This window comes from Oncorhynchus kisutch, linkage group LG17 (assembly GCF_002021735.2).
Source record: "Oncorhynchus kisutch isolate 150728-3 linkage group LG17, Okis_V2, whole genome shotgun sequence".
Taxonomy (NCBI): domain Eukaryota; kingdom Metazoa; phylum Chordata; class Actinopteri; order Salmoniformes; family Salmonidae; genus Oncorhynchus; species Oncorhynchus kisutch.
In genome coordinates this window covers 16695505-16711773 of record NC_034190.2, presented here as the reverse complement: position 1 = coordinate 16711773, position 16269 = coordinate 16695505, and the positions used below count along the sequence as shown (strand labels likewise).

The following is a 16269-nucleotide window of genomic DNA, read 5'->3' as shown; positions in this document are numbered from 1 at the left end:
CTAGGGTTTCTGTGATAATGGTGTTGATGTGAGCCATTACCAGCCTTTCAAAGCACTTCATGGCTACTGCCGTGAGTGCTACCGGTCTGTAGTCATTTAGGCAGGTTGCCTTTGTTCTTCGGCACAGGGACTATGGTGGTCTGCTTGAAACATGTTGGTATTACAGACTTAATCAGGGATATGTTGAAAATGTCAGTGAAGACACCTGCCAGTTTGTCAGCACATGCCCGGAGCACACGTCCTAGTAATCCGTCTGGCCCCGCAGCCTTGTGTGTGTTGACCTGTTTAAAGGTCTTAAGTCTGCTACGGAGAGCGTGATCACACAGTTGTCCGCAACAGCTGATGCTCTCATGCATGCCTCAGTTGTGCTTACCTCAAAGCGAGCATAGAAGTGATTTAGCTTGTCCGGTAGGCTCGTGTCACTGGGCAGCTCGTGGCTGTGCTTCCCTTTGGTCTGTAATTGTTTGCAAGCCCTGACACATGACGAGCGTCGCAGACTGTGTAGTATGATTCAATCTTAGCCCTGTATTGACACTTTACCTGTTTGATGATGGTTTGTCGCAGGGCATAGCGGGATTTCTTGTAAGCTTCCGGGTTAGAGTCCCGCACCTTGAAAGCGGCAGCTCTACCCTTTAGCTCAGTGTGAATGTTGTCTGTAATTCATGGTTTCTGGTTGGGGTATGTATGTACAGTCACTGGGGATGATGTCCTCGATGCACTTATTGATAAAGCCAATGACTGATGTGGTGTACTCCTCAATGCCATCGGAAGAATCCCGGAAAATGTTTGTCTGTGCTAGCAAAACAGTCCTGTAGCTTAGCATCTGCTTCATCTGACCACTTTTTTTATAGACAGAGTCACTCTGTGAAATGTTGTTTCTCTTTGCTTATTTGAGCTGTTCTTGCCATTAATATGGATTTACCCTATCTGGTAAAGGACCATTTTCTGTATACCACCCCTACCTTGTCACAACACTGCCGATTTGGCTCAAGCACATTAAAATGAACATTTAACAAGGCACACCTGTTAATTGAAATGCATTCCAGGTGACTACCTCATGAAGCTGGCTGAGAGAATGCCAGGAGTGTTCAATCTTGTCAAAGAGTGGCTACTTTGAAGATTCACAAATATAACATTTTGTTTTACACATTTTAGTTACTACATGATTCCATATGTTATTTCATAGTTTTGACTTAACTATTCTAATACAATGAAAATCAACTGTGGAACAAGTAAACTTTTGACTGGTACTGTTATTCACCAATAAAGGTTTGGTAGTCCAATGTTTAGCTATCAGGTTGTAAATCAAAGCTGGCCTGGTACATTGCTTGCTTCCCCCATTCGGGATGCACTGTTTCAATGACTCAATATTTTGGACAAAATCTGACATTGGTAACTAACACGGAACCCAAACCGGCTGCGCGTGTGCGCCATCGTGCATACATTTATTTTGTCCCCCTACACCAAAAGCGATCACGACACGCAGGTTAAAATATCTAAACTAACTCTGAACCAATTACATTAACTTGGGGACAGGTCGAAAAGCATGTATGGAAATTTAGTTAGTTAGCTAGCAAGTGCAAACGTTAATTTGTCCTATTTAGCTAGCTTGCTAAATAGGGGGGGGGGGAAGAGGCAGGACTTGGCAGCGCAGCGCGAATTATTTTGGTTAATTCATTTTGGCCCGCTACCATACCGCCAGCATTGCGCTGCATTGCACTGCACTGCACTACAAGTCACAGCAAGCACTGCCAACCTGTTGCACACCAATGGGCATTGCGTTGCCACACACAACCCTCTTCCCAGACACACACAAGCCAGCCAGAGCACTAACCGATTCTTCTACCGGACCAAATGTTTAAATGTGTTGTAGGTTAAATGTCCATGACGAGGTTCTGTGCCAAAGGGTACTGTAGCCTGCAGAAAATGCAGCCAGAACAATTTCATATTGGTTGCTGACACTTTGAAAGATAAAGGATTCACATGCGAGTTTAAATGACTACTAAAGGACAATAGGACACACAAGCGAGTATAAATTAGTCAACAGTTGAGTCATATACTTCATGAAATTACAGCCTGATTCGCTCGCATCGGCAACTTCATTTGCCCTGCTTTCGTGTGTCCGGTTTCTAGCATGCAGCGGAGGTAAGGTGTACAGATGCAAGCCACCGTCCTTGCTAGGCTATTAAAATGTTGCTACCTGGCTTCAGTGGCTACAGGAAGGGATCCAGGTGTCAATTGGGTTGCTAGTAAGACATCTGAATCACTTTGCTATCTACAGTAGCTATGCTGACCCTGAACGACTTATCCAGAGTTAGCAGTGGTCAATCAAATATATTCGTGTTGATCAAGTGGGAGAGCTGTCAAGTTCCCATTCAGTTGTCAAACCGTGGGACAATTTGCATGCATTGCCAGGGAAGCTGCAGTAGGACAGGGAAGGTCAATGCCAGGACTACGTTTTTGGCCACAAGGTCCAAGCTGCTTGATAAGGACTCCATGAGAGTGCTAGCTACTGCCTTCATTCTATGCCATTTTGACTACGCAAGTACTTCCTGGTTTGGGGGTTTATCTAAGCTGAAGCTCCAGATACAGCTGCTTTCAGGAACTCAACTAGCTGCCTGTTCGAGGCCAGGGTGTCCCAGATTAGACTGGGTTTGGTTTACAGAATTATTTATGGTTCCGCGCCCAGATATCTGATTACTTCCCCATGTTAGGGATGCACACAATCACAGCACCAGATCAGGTGTTGCTGATATGTGCTTATACAGGTTCAGGAGTAATGCTGGGAAAGGTACTGTCTTGTATACTGGAACCTCAGAGTTGCCTCTGCCCATAAAAAAATGTCCTCTTTGGGCAGCTTTAAAAATAAAAACACCTGGTCTGAGGGAGAGACTACATTTTCATTGTTTGATCAATAGGACTGAAGTTCCCAAATGTAAGAGGACTCGTGATATCGTAAAAAAAAAAAAATCTGTGTATTTTGTGGGTTTTGGCGAATGTGTTCTAATCTAAAGTCACGCTGTTGCTACTGCCTGTAAACACACAGTCCAGTTTAAAGTGAAGGATGGCAGGCTTATTTGCATATAGGCCTACTGTGGATTGGCTGTGGCCTACCAGTCTACATAGACTCCGGTCCTGGACAAGACTGATGGTTTTATTTACTGCAGTGTCTATTCATTGTCTAACCGCAGGGCTGCTTTCCCTCTATATTGCTATGGAATTTTCACAAATGCCTTGCTGTCATTCCCAAACATTCTATGAATTTATGAAAATGTGAATGACAATTTGCTCACTTGTCAGAATGTTAACCAAGTATATGATCAGATTTGAATAAGATTTCATGTTGCTAAAACGTCAGTTCCACTTAATTATTCTTCCACTTGAACAATTGACTCCTGTTGTCTTTCTCTCGATCTCCTCTCTATCAACAGTACTGAGGAGATTCCACTGAAGATTCTGGCTCACAACAACTTTGTGGGCCGACTGATCGGGAAGGAAGGACGTAACCTAAAAAAAATTGAAGTGGACACAGAGACCAAGATCACCATCTCCCCGTAAGATGACCACACGTCCCAGAATCAGAATTTCTAATTTCTCGGACTACTGAAATAATAATGGCGGGTTTAGCATGTAAATCTTGGTGCGGCAAACTCAACCAATTTTGGTTGTTGATGCATGCAAGCGAATCCACAACACTAAACAATTCATTAATTGCACTATAACATGACAAACAGTGCCCACAAACTGTTAGGGCCTACATAAAGCTGTCCCAACAGCAGAGCTTTCCTTTCAGCATCATGGAGGGAATCCTTAACATCGCTACACCTGGCTATCTGCGGAGCCTTGTCTGGCAGCAAAGCAGTTCATTCAGCCTCATTTACTGCCTTTACAAAAAAAAATATATATATATATATCTCTCCATAGCTGATATGGCAGACTTGCTTAAATTATTATAGTGTCTGCTGACTCCTTGTGGAGTTATGTAACGCCATAACTGCATTCTCCTTTAATAACGAATGCTGACATGAGTTGACTTTTGAACCATACACAAACATTACATTTGTGCTCAGTAAATTATGATTATTCTTATTAACACTTAGCTTTTAAGTAGGCTATAAGCAAGTGCAAGCAAACGAGCTGCGATGAGGGAGATCTTCCTTCAGCACTTTCAAAATGGACAGACAGAGATTCAGGTGTTCGTTCAGATAAGGCCTCCATCTTGCTGAATTTAACTTTACCTAGCTTACTGTTTTTAAGTATTTTATTAGGCCTATGTGGTCCAAAGGACAATACAATCACAAGGATCCACTTTTATAGACAGCGCATTGTACAAAACAAATAACCCTCGCAATATCAACTGGAATTACATGGGTCTATTACTGAACTCACTGGCAAACATGGTTACAGACCCAACAACATTATAGTATTTCCCCCCTCGTTTAGAAAAGCACATGAGCCTTTTATAATACACAAAGAAATGTATAATTCCAACATTGACAAATAAATTAGATGCTAATGAGACCTATATAACAATTGTGATGGACAAAGTATGGCATTAGGGAACGATGAGTGGATAAGAGTCAAGTTGTAATTTTGACACTATGAGCAAGCTAAGGACTACAATAAGCCTATGCCTATTTGTTACGCTCCTTTGAAATGGACAGCGACAATTCAGAACATGGGGTGTTCTTACAATATTCTCCCTGTACACAGTCAGAAAATAATGGGGTTATGTAAGTAGACAAAGCTTTTACAATTGTAAACTAAGACATTTCTGTAAAACTGGCCAAGGCTATATGTGCACCACCAAGTCAAAACCGTGTAGGCTAAGTTCTGAGGTGGAGAGGACCAAATTCTTAGGGTGAGACACATGGGCTACTAACAGCTTACTACACACTATTCTTAGTGTTGCTTATCTACAGTATACGTATCTCCCTGGCATTACGTAATTTATGCGGCAACATACAAGACACCTTTTTGGACTCACCGTTGTGCAGTGCGCAGCAGTCCGTGTGTGGGGGGGGGTTGAATCATGATTTCAGTGTTCTTCAGGTTGGAAAGTCGGACCTCTAGAACGAGACCCGAGTTCCCACTTGGAATTCTGTGTTTGATGACCGTTCAAAATGTATTTTCCCAGTCGGAGCTACCCCCCCAGGGTTCCCAGTTGTCCTGATCACACCGAAGTCTGAGATTTCTGAGTTCCCAGTTTTGAACACGGCAGAAGTCAATCTGGTTTGACAGCATGGCTAATATATTCAACCTTTTCTGGCCCATGGTGTTGCATGTGGATGTTTATCCTTTTAAACTTTGAGAAGAGACCATTTCGGACAGTTAAAATCCTTAGACATAGCAAGGAAGGGAAGCAAAATAGTGATTGCTTTGTGACGCTGGCAGTTAGCTGCTGATTCCTTCCAAACCATTCATTGTTGAATTTGTGATTTCTGACTTGCTGTGTAATGTTTATGGCCAATGAGCACCGATTTTATAATTTCTCTTCATATGACAAGGATTCATGATGATGACTGCTTGGTTAGCTAAGATTTTGAAAGTATGACGTTGACCTGATCAGTCCAATCAAAGCTATGGTAGACATGATTTGATGTCATTTTATCTGTGACCAATGGCCTTGAGCCTTATTGGATAGCCACTTCTAATGTAAGTCTAGGGCTGCACCCAAGGGGGCTTGAACTGCCTAGAGTCTGTAGATTCTGCGGCGACGTAGTATCCCCATGAGTGACACAACACTGAGCCAATTACAGAGCAACGAGGGAACATGACCAAATCCTATGCACTGTATTTTCGGCGGCTGCCCCTCCACAGAGAGCATTAAGCTAGGCATTTTGGAGCTGCCTTAAGATACCATGATTGTATGCAGATTTATTAACTCAAGGATCTTTTTTTTTTACATTGTTTGCAAACTATGACACTGACCTACCTGCCCTGAATGACAGGTCGCCATTGAAACACCATTAACTGATGCACACAAGCCATTGTCATCAAAATGACTGGATGCCACACACGTACATTTTAGTCTTGTCAAATTCACCTCTAAAATAATCCCACTAACACACCAATTACAAAATCCTCATGTCTCTAAGGTATAACGAACACAAGGTCAGTCTCCCATCACAATACACGCATCCACTAGAGATCAAGGTGGTAATGGCTGTCCTTCTCCTTCAGTCTCCAGGACCTGACCCTGTACAACCCTGAGAGGACCATCACAGTGAAGGGTTCTATCGAGGCCTGCTCCCGTGCCGAGGAGGAAGTCATGAAGAAGGTCAGGGAGTCGTATGAGAACGACGTGGCCGCTATGAATGTAGGTCCTTGTTCTCACGCTTTGAACGGCACGCTGTGTTGGTGGAACCAAAGAATCCATAGTGTCCCTACAGTGTTCTACTTTTGTGCACTATATAGGGTGCCGTTTGGAACACAACCTGGGAGATTTGTTTCTTATCACTGAAATGACAGTGAAGGTATAGAAACGTGATGTTTAACTGCTTGCTGCGGACCTGCGTGTGCCGTCCCTCAGCCTTTAAATGTATTCGAGCGGTTTCCCTGAGATCGGTTTTTGTTCTAGTTCCTTTTGTCTGGTAGTAAATCTCTCTTCCTCTGTCCATCTCTCTCTCTGTCGCTCTCTCTTCCTCTGTCCATCTCTCTCTCTCTCTGTCTATCCCCAGCTCCAGTCTAACCTGATTCCAGGACTCAACCTGAATGCTTTGGGTTTGTTCCCTGGTGGTGCTCCAGGTATGGGCCCCTCCATGGGACACAACGTCCCACCTCCCGGTGCCCAGGGTGGCTATTCATTCGGGGTGAGTGTCTGGACCTTTCCCCACCCCGCCTACCTCCCTGGGTCTACTCCACAGGGCCTCTTGGTGACGCTTAAAGATGGCCCCTCCTTACTGGAACTTTCTGCAAGAAGAAACCTAAAACAGACCAAACTCTGACTGAAGCCATTTTGGATCTTTCAGTGACCCTGTCTGTGTTCCTCTCTCCTTAGTGCAGCCATTTGGGGGCACGACAGTGACTTGGTTTCGTGTTATTCTCTCCTATAGAGCAGCTCCTTCGGGGGTGAAGGGCCATTTTGGGCGTCTGTGCTGTCGGGGAGCAGCCAGCCCGTCTCTGTAAGTCTCCCTTCCCACAGTGCTTTGCACGGCTTCTGGCTGCTCGCTGCCGGATAGGGTAACGAGGTAGGGTTCGCAGTCAAATTTGACCTCTAGGGAGGGCACAACACGTTTAAGTTCATTCGTAGGGCCCTCAAGTCTTCAGCTGACAAAAGAGCAGTTATTTAACACCTTTGCGTGTTTAGAAGGTTACAAATGGGCGCAAATGTTTTCAAGCGGACACCTGTCTATTGAACAGTTTAATCTGGAACTGCCTCTTGAAAAAGTTTGTTCCCATCTGGAGGCTTCTGAATGTGACCCATGATTTGGATGACTGAAGTGTAATGATTTGACGACATCCTCTAGATTAAAACCAGCAGTCCCAGCAGCTCTGTCCCACATGTCACCTTATTCCCTATATAGTGCACTACTTTCAACCAGAGCCATGTGTGCACTAAATGTATAATATTAATACTTCCTGCCCCCTCATCTGAAAGATCTCACCCACTTTTCTCTAAGCCATGTGAAGTGAGCAGACAGTTTGCTACAGCTTCTCTTCAATACAGTCTGTTCTACAGTGTCTTTTTGGAAGCGCTGAGGAGTGACTGAGCAGAGCCAAGCATTCACTCACTTCCATCTGAAAGGGATTATCAGTGCTACATCCATATACTGTGTGGATTAGTTAGATGTGCTCAGTTGCTGCAGAGAAATGGAGAACCCTCTGGGATTGCTGTGTTTACCTGAACTAGGCACTGGCTGCTACAGATTTGTGCATCTTTCTAGAGTCGGGGTGGTTGTCTTATGCCCGGGGTGCGTCCCAATAGTCTGTCATTCCTCCTGAAATGTGCACTCGATCACTACTTCCCACAAATTTAAAAGCATTGAATTGGTATTGTCATGGGCAGGAGGGAATTTCCATATCAGTCTTTTTCTTTCTAATTCATAACAGGAAGTGAACAAATTCTCACTTGGTGAGAAAGGAGAGAGAATTGGGACACACTCCATTGGAAGTTGCGATTTGCTTAGTTGTGTTCAACCTCTTCATTACTGTATGTTTAGTTCTTTCATGGTTATGCAGTGCTATTGTGATTCTCTATGCTACTGAGGGGATTTGAATTGGCCTAGATTTGACTGGTAAATATGAGGTACAACTTTGTTAATAAAGCACTTAGGAAACTTCCCATCAGCTCTGCTTCTAGTCTCCCTGACTGTGTCCCAAATGGCACCCCAATCCCTGTATAGTGCACTACTTTTGACCAGGGCTTATAGGGCTATAGTCAAAAGTAGTGCACTAAATACGGAATAGGGTTCCATTTGGGATGCGAGCCACTGTGAGATCCTTCTTCCTGTGCCGCTGCATCTGTTGCTTGGTCACTATCTGGGCTGCTATCGCGGTTTGCCAGGCCTGATTGTGGTATCCCTGCGGTCAGAATTGCTCTGTTGTGGTCTGACTGGGATCTCATTACTGTCTTGTGGCCTCTACTGTTCCACAGGGCCAGGGGCAGCCGGAGTCGGAGACGGTCCATCTGTTCATCCCGGCGCTGGCGGTCGGAGCGATCATCGGAAAACAGGGTCAACACATCAAGCAGCTGTCGCGCTACGCCGGAGCCTCCATCAAGGTGAGGGACTTAACTCACAGGAGGGTTTGAGATGCGTCTCTATAACTTAAAGTAGCTTCTCGTCTTATTTGTTCTCCTTCACCCATCCCCTCCATTTCAGATCAGTGCAGATGAAGTCACTGTCGTAGATGCAAACCAGGTATTTTATTTTTGTTTCAAACATTCAGATGAGTTTGTCTTGTCGCTTATACCATCAATCGTCTCAGAAGTGCAAATTGGGTTCAGATTGGGATTGGGTGGCGCCTCCTTCAGGCTGTTATGATGTGTCCCTGATGGGGTGAAGTGAAGCAGTGAACAGTAATTAGAGCAAGTAAAATGTGTGTGCAGATGTGTTAACACGTGTCATTTTCCTCCCGTCAGGTAGCCCCTCCAGAAGGTATGGACACCAAGCAGAGGATGGTGATCATTGCTGGTCCACCAGAGGCCCAGTTCAAGGTAGGAGCCCTCAGGACTGTGCTCTCCAGCCATGCTATTTCTGTCCAATGCCCACCGCACCAGAGAAAAGTGTTGTCCTTTTTCCCAAAAACACAGTAGTCTATACAATTGAAAATTAGCTAGCTGGCTAATTCTGGTACAGTTGATAAAATGTTGGTTGATGTCCGTCCCTGTCAAGTAAATAACCTCAAATAAAGCATATATTTACAGTTCGATAAAGATGCTTCAATCAAGGGTTGTGTAATTTCCTCTGACTCCAGTGTGTGATGTTTGCCCTGTTCCAGGCTCAGGGTCGTATCTTTGGGAAGCTAAAGGAGGAGAACTTCTTTGGGCCGAAGGAGGAGGTGAAGCTAGAGGCTCACATAAAGGTGCCCTCTTTCGCTGCTGGACGTGTCATCGGCAAGGGAGGCAAAACGGTACGCAGAGGCCGATCTGTGTGTGTGATCAATGTGCTATTGCAAAATGTATAAGTTCTGCTGCAGAATAATTGAAAACACCACTTATTACTTTGGCCATAATATAAAATACTTATTAATTTGTTAATTTCTCGCTCGCTCGCACTCTCACTTACTGTTTCTCGCTTTCCTTCCGTCTCTCCCTCCCCCCTCAGGTGAATGAGTTGCAGAACTTGACCAGTGCTGAGGTGGTGGTCCCCAGAGACCAGACGCCTGACGAGAACGACCAGGTCATTGTCAAAATCACTGGACACTTCTATGCAAGCCAGGTATGTTATACTAATCAAACTTTAAAGTGCAATTAAATTGCAACTCACTTTACAGTAAAACAATAACAAATTAAGTAGATCAAAAATAAACATGAGGAAATTAAATAACGGAGCGTAAAACTAATTCAAATGTATGTCTGGAATAATTTCACTACAGTACTAATACTGTTGCCCAATTCCATATCTACCCCTCTGCACTTCATGTGGTTCTGAAGGGATCAGATGGGAGGAGCTATGATTACGGGATGTTCCTCCCCCTCTGCCACTGGGCAAGGCGGTGTCTTTTATCTGACGGGGAGAGAGAATGAGTCCATATTCATCCCAGTCAGCTCTGATTAGTGAGCCAAAAGGCTGGTTCATGCTATAGGCACAGTATGAATGAAGCTGTGTAAAGGTTGTGGACTGTAGGGTGAATGGGGGTGTAAAATGTATACCATGTCTGCTTGCTATGTAAGGATTGTCCACCATACTGCTTCACTTCTTTGTAGCATTAATCAATGGCTGCATCTGAAGGGGCACCCTATTCCTTATATAGGGCACTACTTTTGACCAGGACCCTGTGTATTTATAAGTAATAGGGTGCCATTCTGTAATAAAGGAAATGGGGTGCTATTTCAGTTGCAGCCGTTAACTTTGCTGCTTGATGAATTCTTAATTCTACTCATCACCTTAGACTCAATGGATGTGTGCATGTCATTGTCAGATGACGTGTCCTGACCTCCGCCCTCTTACCCCTCCCCAGCTGGCCCAGAGGAAGATCCAGGAGATCTTGTCCCAGGTGAGACGGCAACAGCAGCCCAAACCCTCACCCCGCGGGGAGGGACCACCCCTCCCCCGCCCTTCCCGGAAGTAGAGGGGGGCATCCAGGTGGCCCAGGGGGGGCCAGTGACAGAACCGCCCCCGAAGACAGCGCAGAGACCGGAGGGGAAACACAGGCAGGGACAAGGCGCTCATCTCAGGGGATAAGGGTCATGGGTACCCAACTGTACACCTCTACTCTCGACGACCTCCTCGACCTTACACGCCCAGCCCCACTCACGACGACCCCCTCGACCTTACACGCCCACCCCCACTTTCGACGACCTCCTCGACCTTACACCCCCATCCCCCCTCTCGACGATCTCCTTGACCGACACTAACCCCCCCGGGCTGACACCACAGCGTGGATAAGAGACCTTACACCCCCCCCCCCCCGCCAACCCATCGCCACACCTGTCTGCATCTCTGTGAGAATGTACTTGAGGGTTCCAACGTTGTCACTCACCCTCACCTCGGTCCTGATTGGTTCCTTATTTGTTTTAATGTTGTTTTTTTGGTACACTAGAAAACACAAAGAAGAAATAATAATGAACTCCCTCCTGTCACCTCCCTGGTGTGGTAACACACTCAACCACCTCACATGTTGATGACGGCTGTTAATTTTGTTTTTACCTTTTTATTTTAACTATTTTTTTTGCCCTGGATGAAGTGTTTGTTTAGTTGGTTGAAACGTTCTCTCCTGAGTTTTCTTTGGAAAGAAAAAGGCATTGCTCTGAGTCCTTGTAGGATGGAGAAAGGTTAGGGGGAGGGGTTTAGATGGAGGGGCGGGGCTCGGGGTAATACTCTGGTGTTTGATTGGACAGGGTGGTGGTCTAACAGGGCACCCCTGTCCTGCTATTGGTAGTGGCATTTTATAAATTCGGATGCATTTTATAGATATATAAAATATATTTAGAGGTGAGGATAACACTGTCATTAACACTTAAGGGACGTGTTGAATGGTGTTGGCCAGGAAAACCAATTTAATATGCATTGTACTGAACTACCTCAGGATCTCTAGTACCTCAAGAAGATGAAGAGAAAAAGAAAATTATATATATGAAAAAAATGTTCCTTTCTTTTTTATTTTGCTTTGTGGTATTTTGTATACTTTATAAAGCTAATAGTTATTGAACATTTTTATTTTTTTAAGAAAATTTAAAATTTGGTCAGCTGCCAACTGACCTTGCCTTCAACTCTAGCGCTCTCCGGCGGCAGCGGCAACGTGTACAATGTGTCTGTCGACGGTGGCCCTGTTCATAAAGTCTCTGTACATAGAGCCCAGGGCAGAGTTGGCACCAAACTGTTGGCTGCTGACGGGAGTATCGAGAGAAGAAATTGCCTCAGTTTTCCTGAGGTGTATCCACCATCTAATGAAAACTACAAACAACGAATATATTAGAGTAATGCTGAATAATGCCAACCGTACATATTGCAGCAATGCCGTTTAGTTTTGGGATTCTGACATTCTTATTGTTGACGGTACGTTACATTTTTCACACAATGATTTTTCCTTTTGCCTTCCTGGAAGTGCAATGGGTAGCACACAAATGGAGGGGCCTGAACACTGAGTTCCATCTCTCTCTCTCTCTCTCTGTAGCCGCCATAGAAATGGACATGTTAGAGCAGCACTGTCTGTTCTGTTGTATTTCTTTTACCTGCTTAGGCCTTACCTGCTTTATTACATCATCCTAGTCTCAAATGGCACCCCATTTCCCTTATAGTGCTCCAAGTTGTATACTACATGGGGAAATAGGGTGCCATTTGGAAGTCATCCCAGGTTTGTGACAGGCTGAAGTGCAGTCCACAGCCTGACTAGGGTTTTTTCATAGAGGAAGCTTGGCCATGTGCGGTGGCCCCAGTAGCCGCAGTTGGTCTACGTTAGTGTCATTCACTGCATGGTGAAAGTAAGGGGAGTCACACTGATGGATGCTTATTTTGCTATAGAAGCTACGTTAACTAAAGGTTGAGTTTTGTTTAACCAGCAGCTGTAATCTTGATTTGAAGTGAGTTTCAATTGTTATTCATCACAAAAATCCAAGATGCACACAAGAAAATGTACTAAATTGACCTTGATTGGGATGGGAAAGATAAGAAAAAAAATAGTTTAAAAAAAACCGATAACAAAATACCCAAGTTTTTCCTTTTGATTTCATGCAGAATGTAAATATGTTTTGATTGTGGTAAAAGTGCTCGTGTGTATCCATGCTTCCACAGTAGAACGCTGTCTACCTCAGCTGAGGGGGGTTTGTGGTGGCACGCGCCCTCACCCCGCCTAGCGCCCACGCGCTCGCTGCGATACCTCAGTCCCCCCAGGAACACTTCTCTGCATGGACTCGTGCGTGCTCACGCGGTTCAACCTCGCGCTGATGTCCACGAGGGGCATAAGTGACAAATATTATTCCCCCTCCCTTTCTCCACCCATTTTTTTTTTATCTACCTCTTTAGATACATTTGAATTAGAGGCAAACTTCTATTTGTTAGATTTAGGGTTATTCTCCCACTGTCCCCTTTCTGATTTCCAAGATATTAATGAAAATAAATAAATCATGTACTCTTTAGAATTTGAACGAATAATGGAAAAGTTATCAGCTGTTTCCTTTGCCAGTGTTTATATATATATATATATATATATATATATATATATATATATATATATATATATATATATATATATATATATATACACACTCTTCTAGCTTAATTGATTGTAAATCCTCAAGATTTTGCTTTTCTTTTTGATGGTGTGGCTTCCATGTATTGAACTTTCTTGCCTGGGTTTTTCGTGGGGGAAAAAAAGGTCAAATTCACCGGTTTGAAGTTTTTGGATTCAATGACTGGACAATAAGTAACAAACAAATGTTTAAAAAAAGGACCTGCCTTAGTTTCTGGTTTGAGACTAAAAATAAATACTCAGCCAGTCTTCTTTCTTACCTTTTTATGTCTTTACGGATGCTACTGGCCTGCTGATTTGATAACGATTTGTTCGGTTAGCATTTCCTGGATGTGTAATGTGGAAAATCATGTTTGTGTGGGAAAGAGGGACTGGGTTTGGGAGTCCATTTTTGGAAAAGTGTTCTGGTTTAAGCATGATGCCCCCCTCCCTGCGACCATGCTTCTGCCCCTTCACCCCCCTCACAGCTCAACTTGTCAAATGCCTCTGAATAAATCAAAAAATGAAATTGGCTCCCACGTCTTTCACTCGTCTTTTTTTCCCTCATGGTTTTTCAATCTACTGTAAGATGCCACAAAATGTAACTTAACATTTGTTAAAGGGGAAGTTCAGGATTCTACAACTTGATGCTAGTTGCTTCCTCAGCCTGAAAGAACACTATATACAAAAGTTAAATTAGTGGATTCTGCTATTTCTGCCACACCAAACTTGGCAGAATAGCCCATACTGAAGAGCACAGTGACTTCCAACATGGCACCTTCATAGGATACAACCTTTTCAACAAGTCGGTTCTTCACACTTCTGCCCTGCCTGAGCTGACCCGGTCAGCTGTAAGTGCTGTTATTGTAAAGTGGAAACCTCTAGGCGCAACAACGGCTCAGCTGCGAAGTGTTAGTCCACACAAGCTCCCATAATTCTGTCTTCTGTTGCAACACTCAATACAGCGTTTCAAACTGGCTCTGGAAGCAACATCAGCACAATAACTGTTCTTCGGGAGCTTCATGAAATGGGTTTTCATGGCCTAGCAGCCGCACACAAGTCTAAGATCCCCATGCGCAATGCAAAGCGTAGACTGGAGGGGTGTAAAGCTCGCCGCCATTGGACTCTGAAGCAGTAGAAAAGCCTTCTCTGGAGTGATGAATCACATTTGACGGACGAATCTGGGTTTGGCGGATGCCAGGAGTAAGCAGCATGACAACGCCCCTGTGAACAAAGCGAGGTTCATACAAAAAATTTTTGTAGAGTTCGGAGTGGAAGAACTTGACTAGTCTGCACAGAGCCCTGACCTCAATCCAATCGAACACCTTTGGGATGAATTGGAATGCTGACTGAGCCAGGCCTAATCGCCCAACATCAGTCATCGACCTCACTAATGCGCTTGTGGATGTGTAGCTCCTCCCCACCCTAAAAGTGTAAGTAGCGAAAAGGGTGCCATTAGGGAAACAATCATAGTCTGTCTCTTGTACATCAGCCGGTCCTTCCTCAGAGGGACACAAGAGAATGTAAAGCTTAACGGATGCATCCTGTCTGAGTGTTTCTCATTAACCCTTACCAGTGGCTCTGCTCCACCTGTTTAACAAATAAATAGAAGTTAGCCTGTTTTGCATGTTATTTTGCCATTAATACATATCACATCAGTTTGCAAACAAAGTTAAAAAAACTATAATTGAGTTAATAAAGCGGAATACAAACATTCTTCTTTTGCTTTCTGGAGTAAGGCAGCTCCAAAATGCAAGAGTTTCAGCCTAGCTCAGTGCTTTCTGTGGTGGTGGGGCAGCCAGTGGAAAATACGGAGGGTAGGGGTTAATGTACTCTAGTTGCGCCATGATTGGTGCAGTGTTCTGTCACTCATGGGGAAAATACTTTGCTGCAAAATCTATGGGGAGAGCTTGAAAATGCAAGCCCTCTGGGGCTGCAATAGATTAACATTAAAGTGCCCATCCAATAAGGCTCAAGGTCATAGGTCACATAAAATGATGTCAAATCACGTTATATCTACCATAGCTCTGATTGAACTGATGTCAACATACTTTCAAAATTTTAGGGTTAGCTAGCAGTCATCATGAATCAAGTCGACAATCTACTGGCAAATCCTTTTCAATCCTTGTCATATGAAGAGAAATTATAGATAAAACGTATCGGTGGTCATTGGACATAAACATTACACAACAAGTGTTGGGCGGCAGGGTAGCTTAGTGGTTAGAGCGTTGGACTAGTAACCGCAAGGTTGCAAGTTCAAACCTCTGAGCTGACAAGGTACAAATCTGTTGTTCTGCCCCTGAACAGGCAGTTAACCCACTGTTTCTAGGCCATCATTGAAAATAAGAATTTGTTCTTAACTGACTTGGCTAGTTCAATAAATGTAAAATAAAAAGTGGAAAAGTGCAGATTCAACCATGAGTGGTTTGGAAGGAATTGGTATCGAAGTGCAAGCATTACAAAGCAAGACTGCTATTCAGTGGAGTGGGTGTGAAGTCTGTGTTTACGGGTCTCTTCCCAGATTAAAAGGATAAACATTGAGTCCAGCATTACTTCTGCTGTGTTCAAAACAACTGGACACTCAGAACTGAGATTTTTTTTTTTAAACGAGCTCCAACTGGGAAAATACATTTTAAATGATCATCCAATTCGGAATTCCGAATCGGGAACTCTGACCGCTTTCTAGAGCTCCGACCTGAAGATCACTGACATCACGATTAGACCTTGTTTTTTTCTGAGTTCCCAGTTGTCTTAAAAGCACCATAAATCCAGAGAATGCCAGACTTTGATGACAAAATTTGCCCATGAAGGATGGCCACACCACCTTCCTGTTCAAGTGAGCACAACAAAACAAGGTGAGTCCAAAAATGTCTTGTATTCTGCTGCATAAATGACGTAATACAACAGGAAGATATGTTTATTGTAGCTAAGAAAGTA

The 16269-nt window shown here is 44.0% G+C and overlaps 1 protein-coding gene across 5 annotated transcripts in view; it reads left to right on the top strand.

Annotated features, from left to right (window-relative positions):
* igf2bp3 (insulin-like growth factor 2 mRNA binding protein 3) overlaps positions 1–13866 on the top strand; it is a 39667-nt gene extending 25801 nt beyond the window's left edge. For 2 of the 5 annotated variants that reach the window (XM_020505116.2, XM_020505113.2), the window contains exons 8-17: positions 3432–3554; positions 6184–6319; positions 6681–6812; positions 7056–7124; positions 8597–8722; positions 8823–8861; positions 9083–9157; positions 9442–9573; positions 9768–9881; positions 10624–13866. In XM_020505116.2, the coding sequence (XP_020360705.1) occupies positions 3432–3554; positions 6184–6319; positions 6681–6812; positions 7056–7124; positions 8597–8722; positions 8823–8861; positions 9083–9157; positions 9442–9573; positions 9768–9881; positions 10624–10734 (1057 nt within the window). In that variant the 3' untranslated portion in view covers positions 10735–13866. The remainder of the gene's footprint in view (positions 1–3431; positions 3555–6183; positions 6320–6680; positions 6813–7055; positions 7125–8596; positions 8723–8822; positions 8862–9082; positions 9158–9441; positions 9574–9767; positions 9882–10623) is intronic. The other 3 variants (XM_031795217.1, XM_020505115.2, XM_031795216.1) reach the window with 2 other exon arrangements.
* Positions 13867–16269: the final 2403 nt, after the last annotated feature.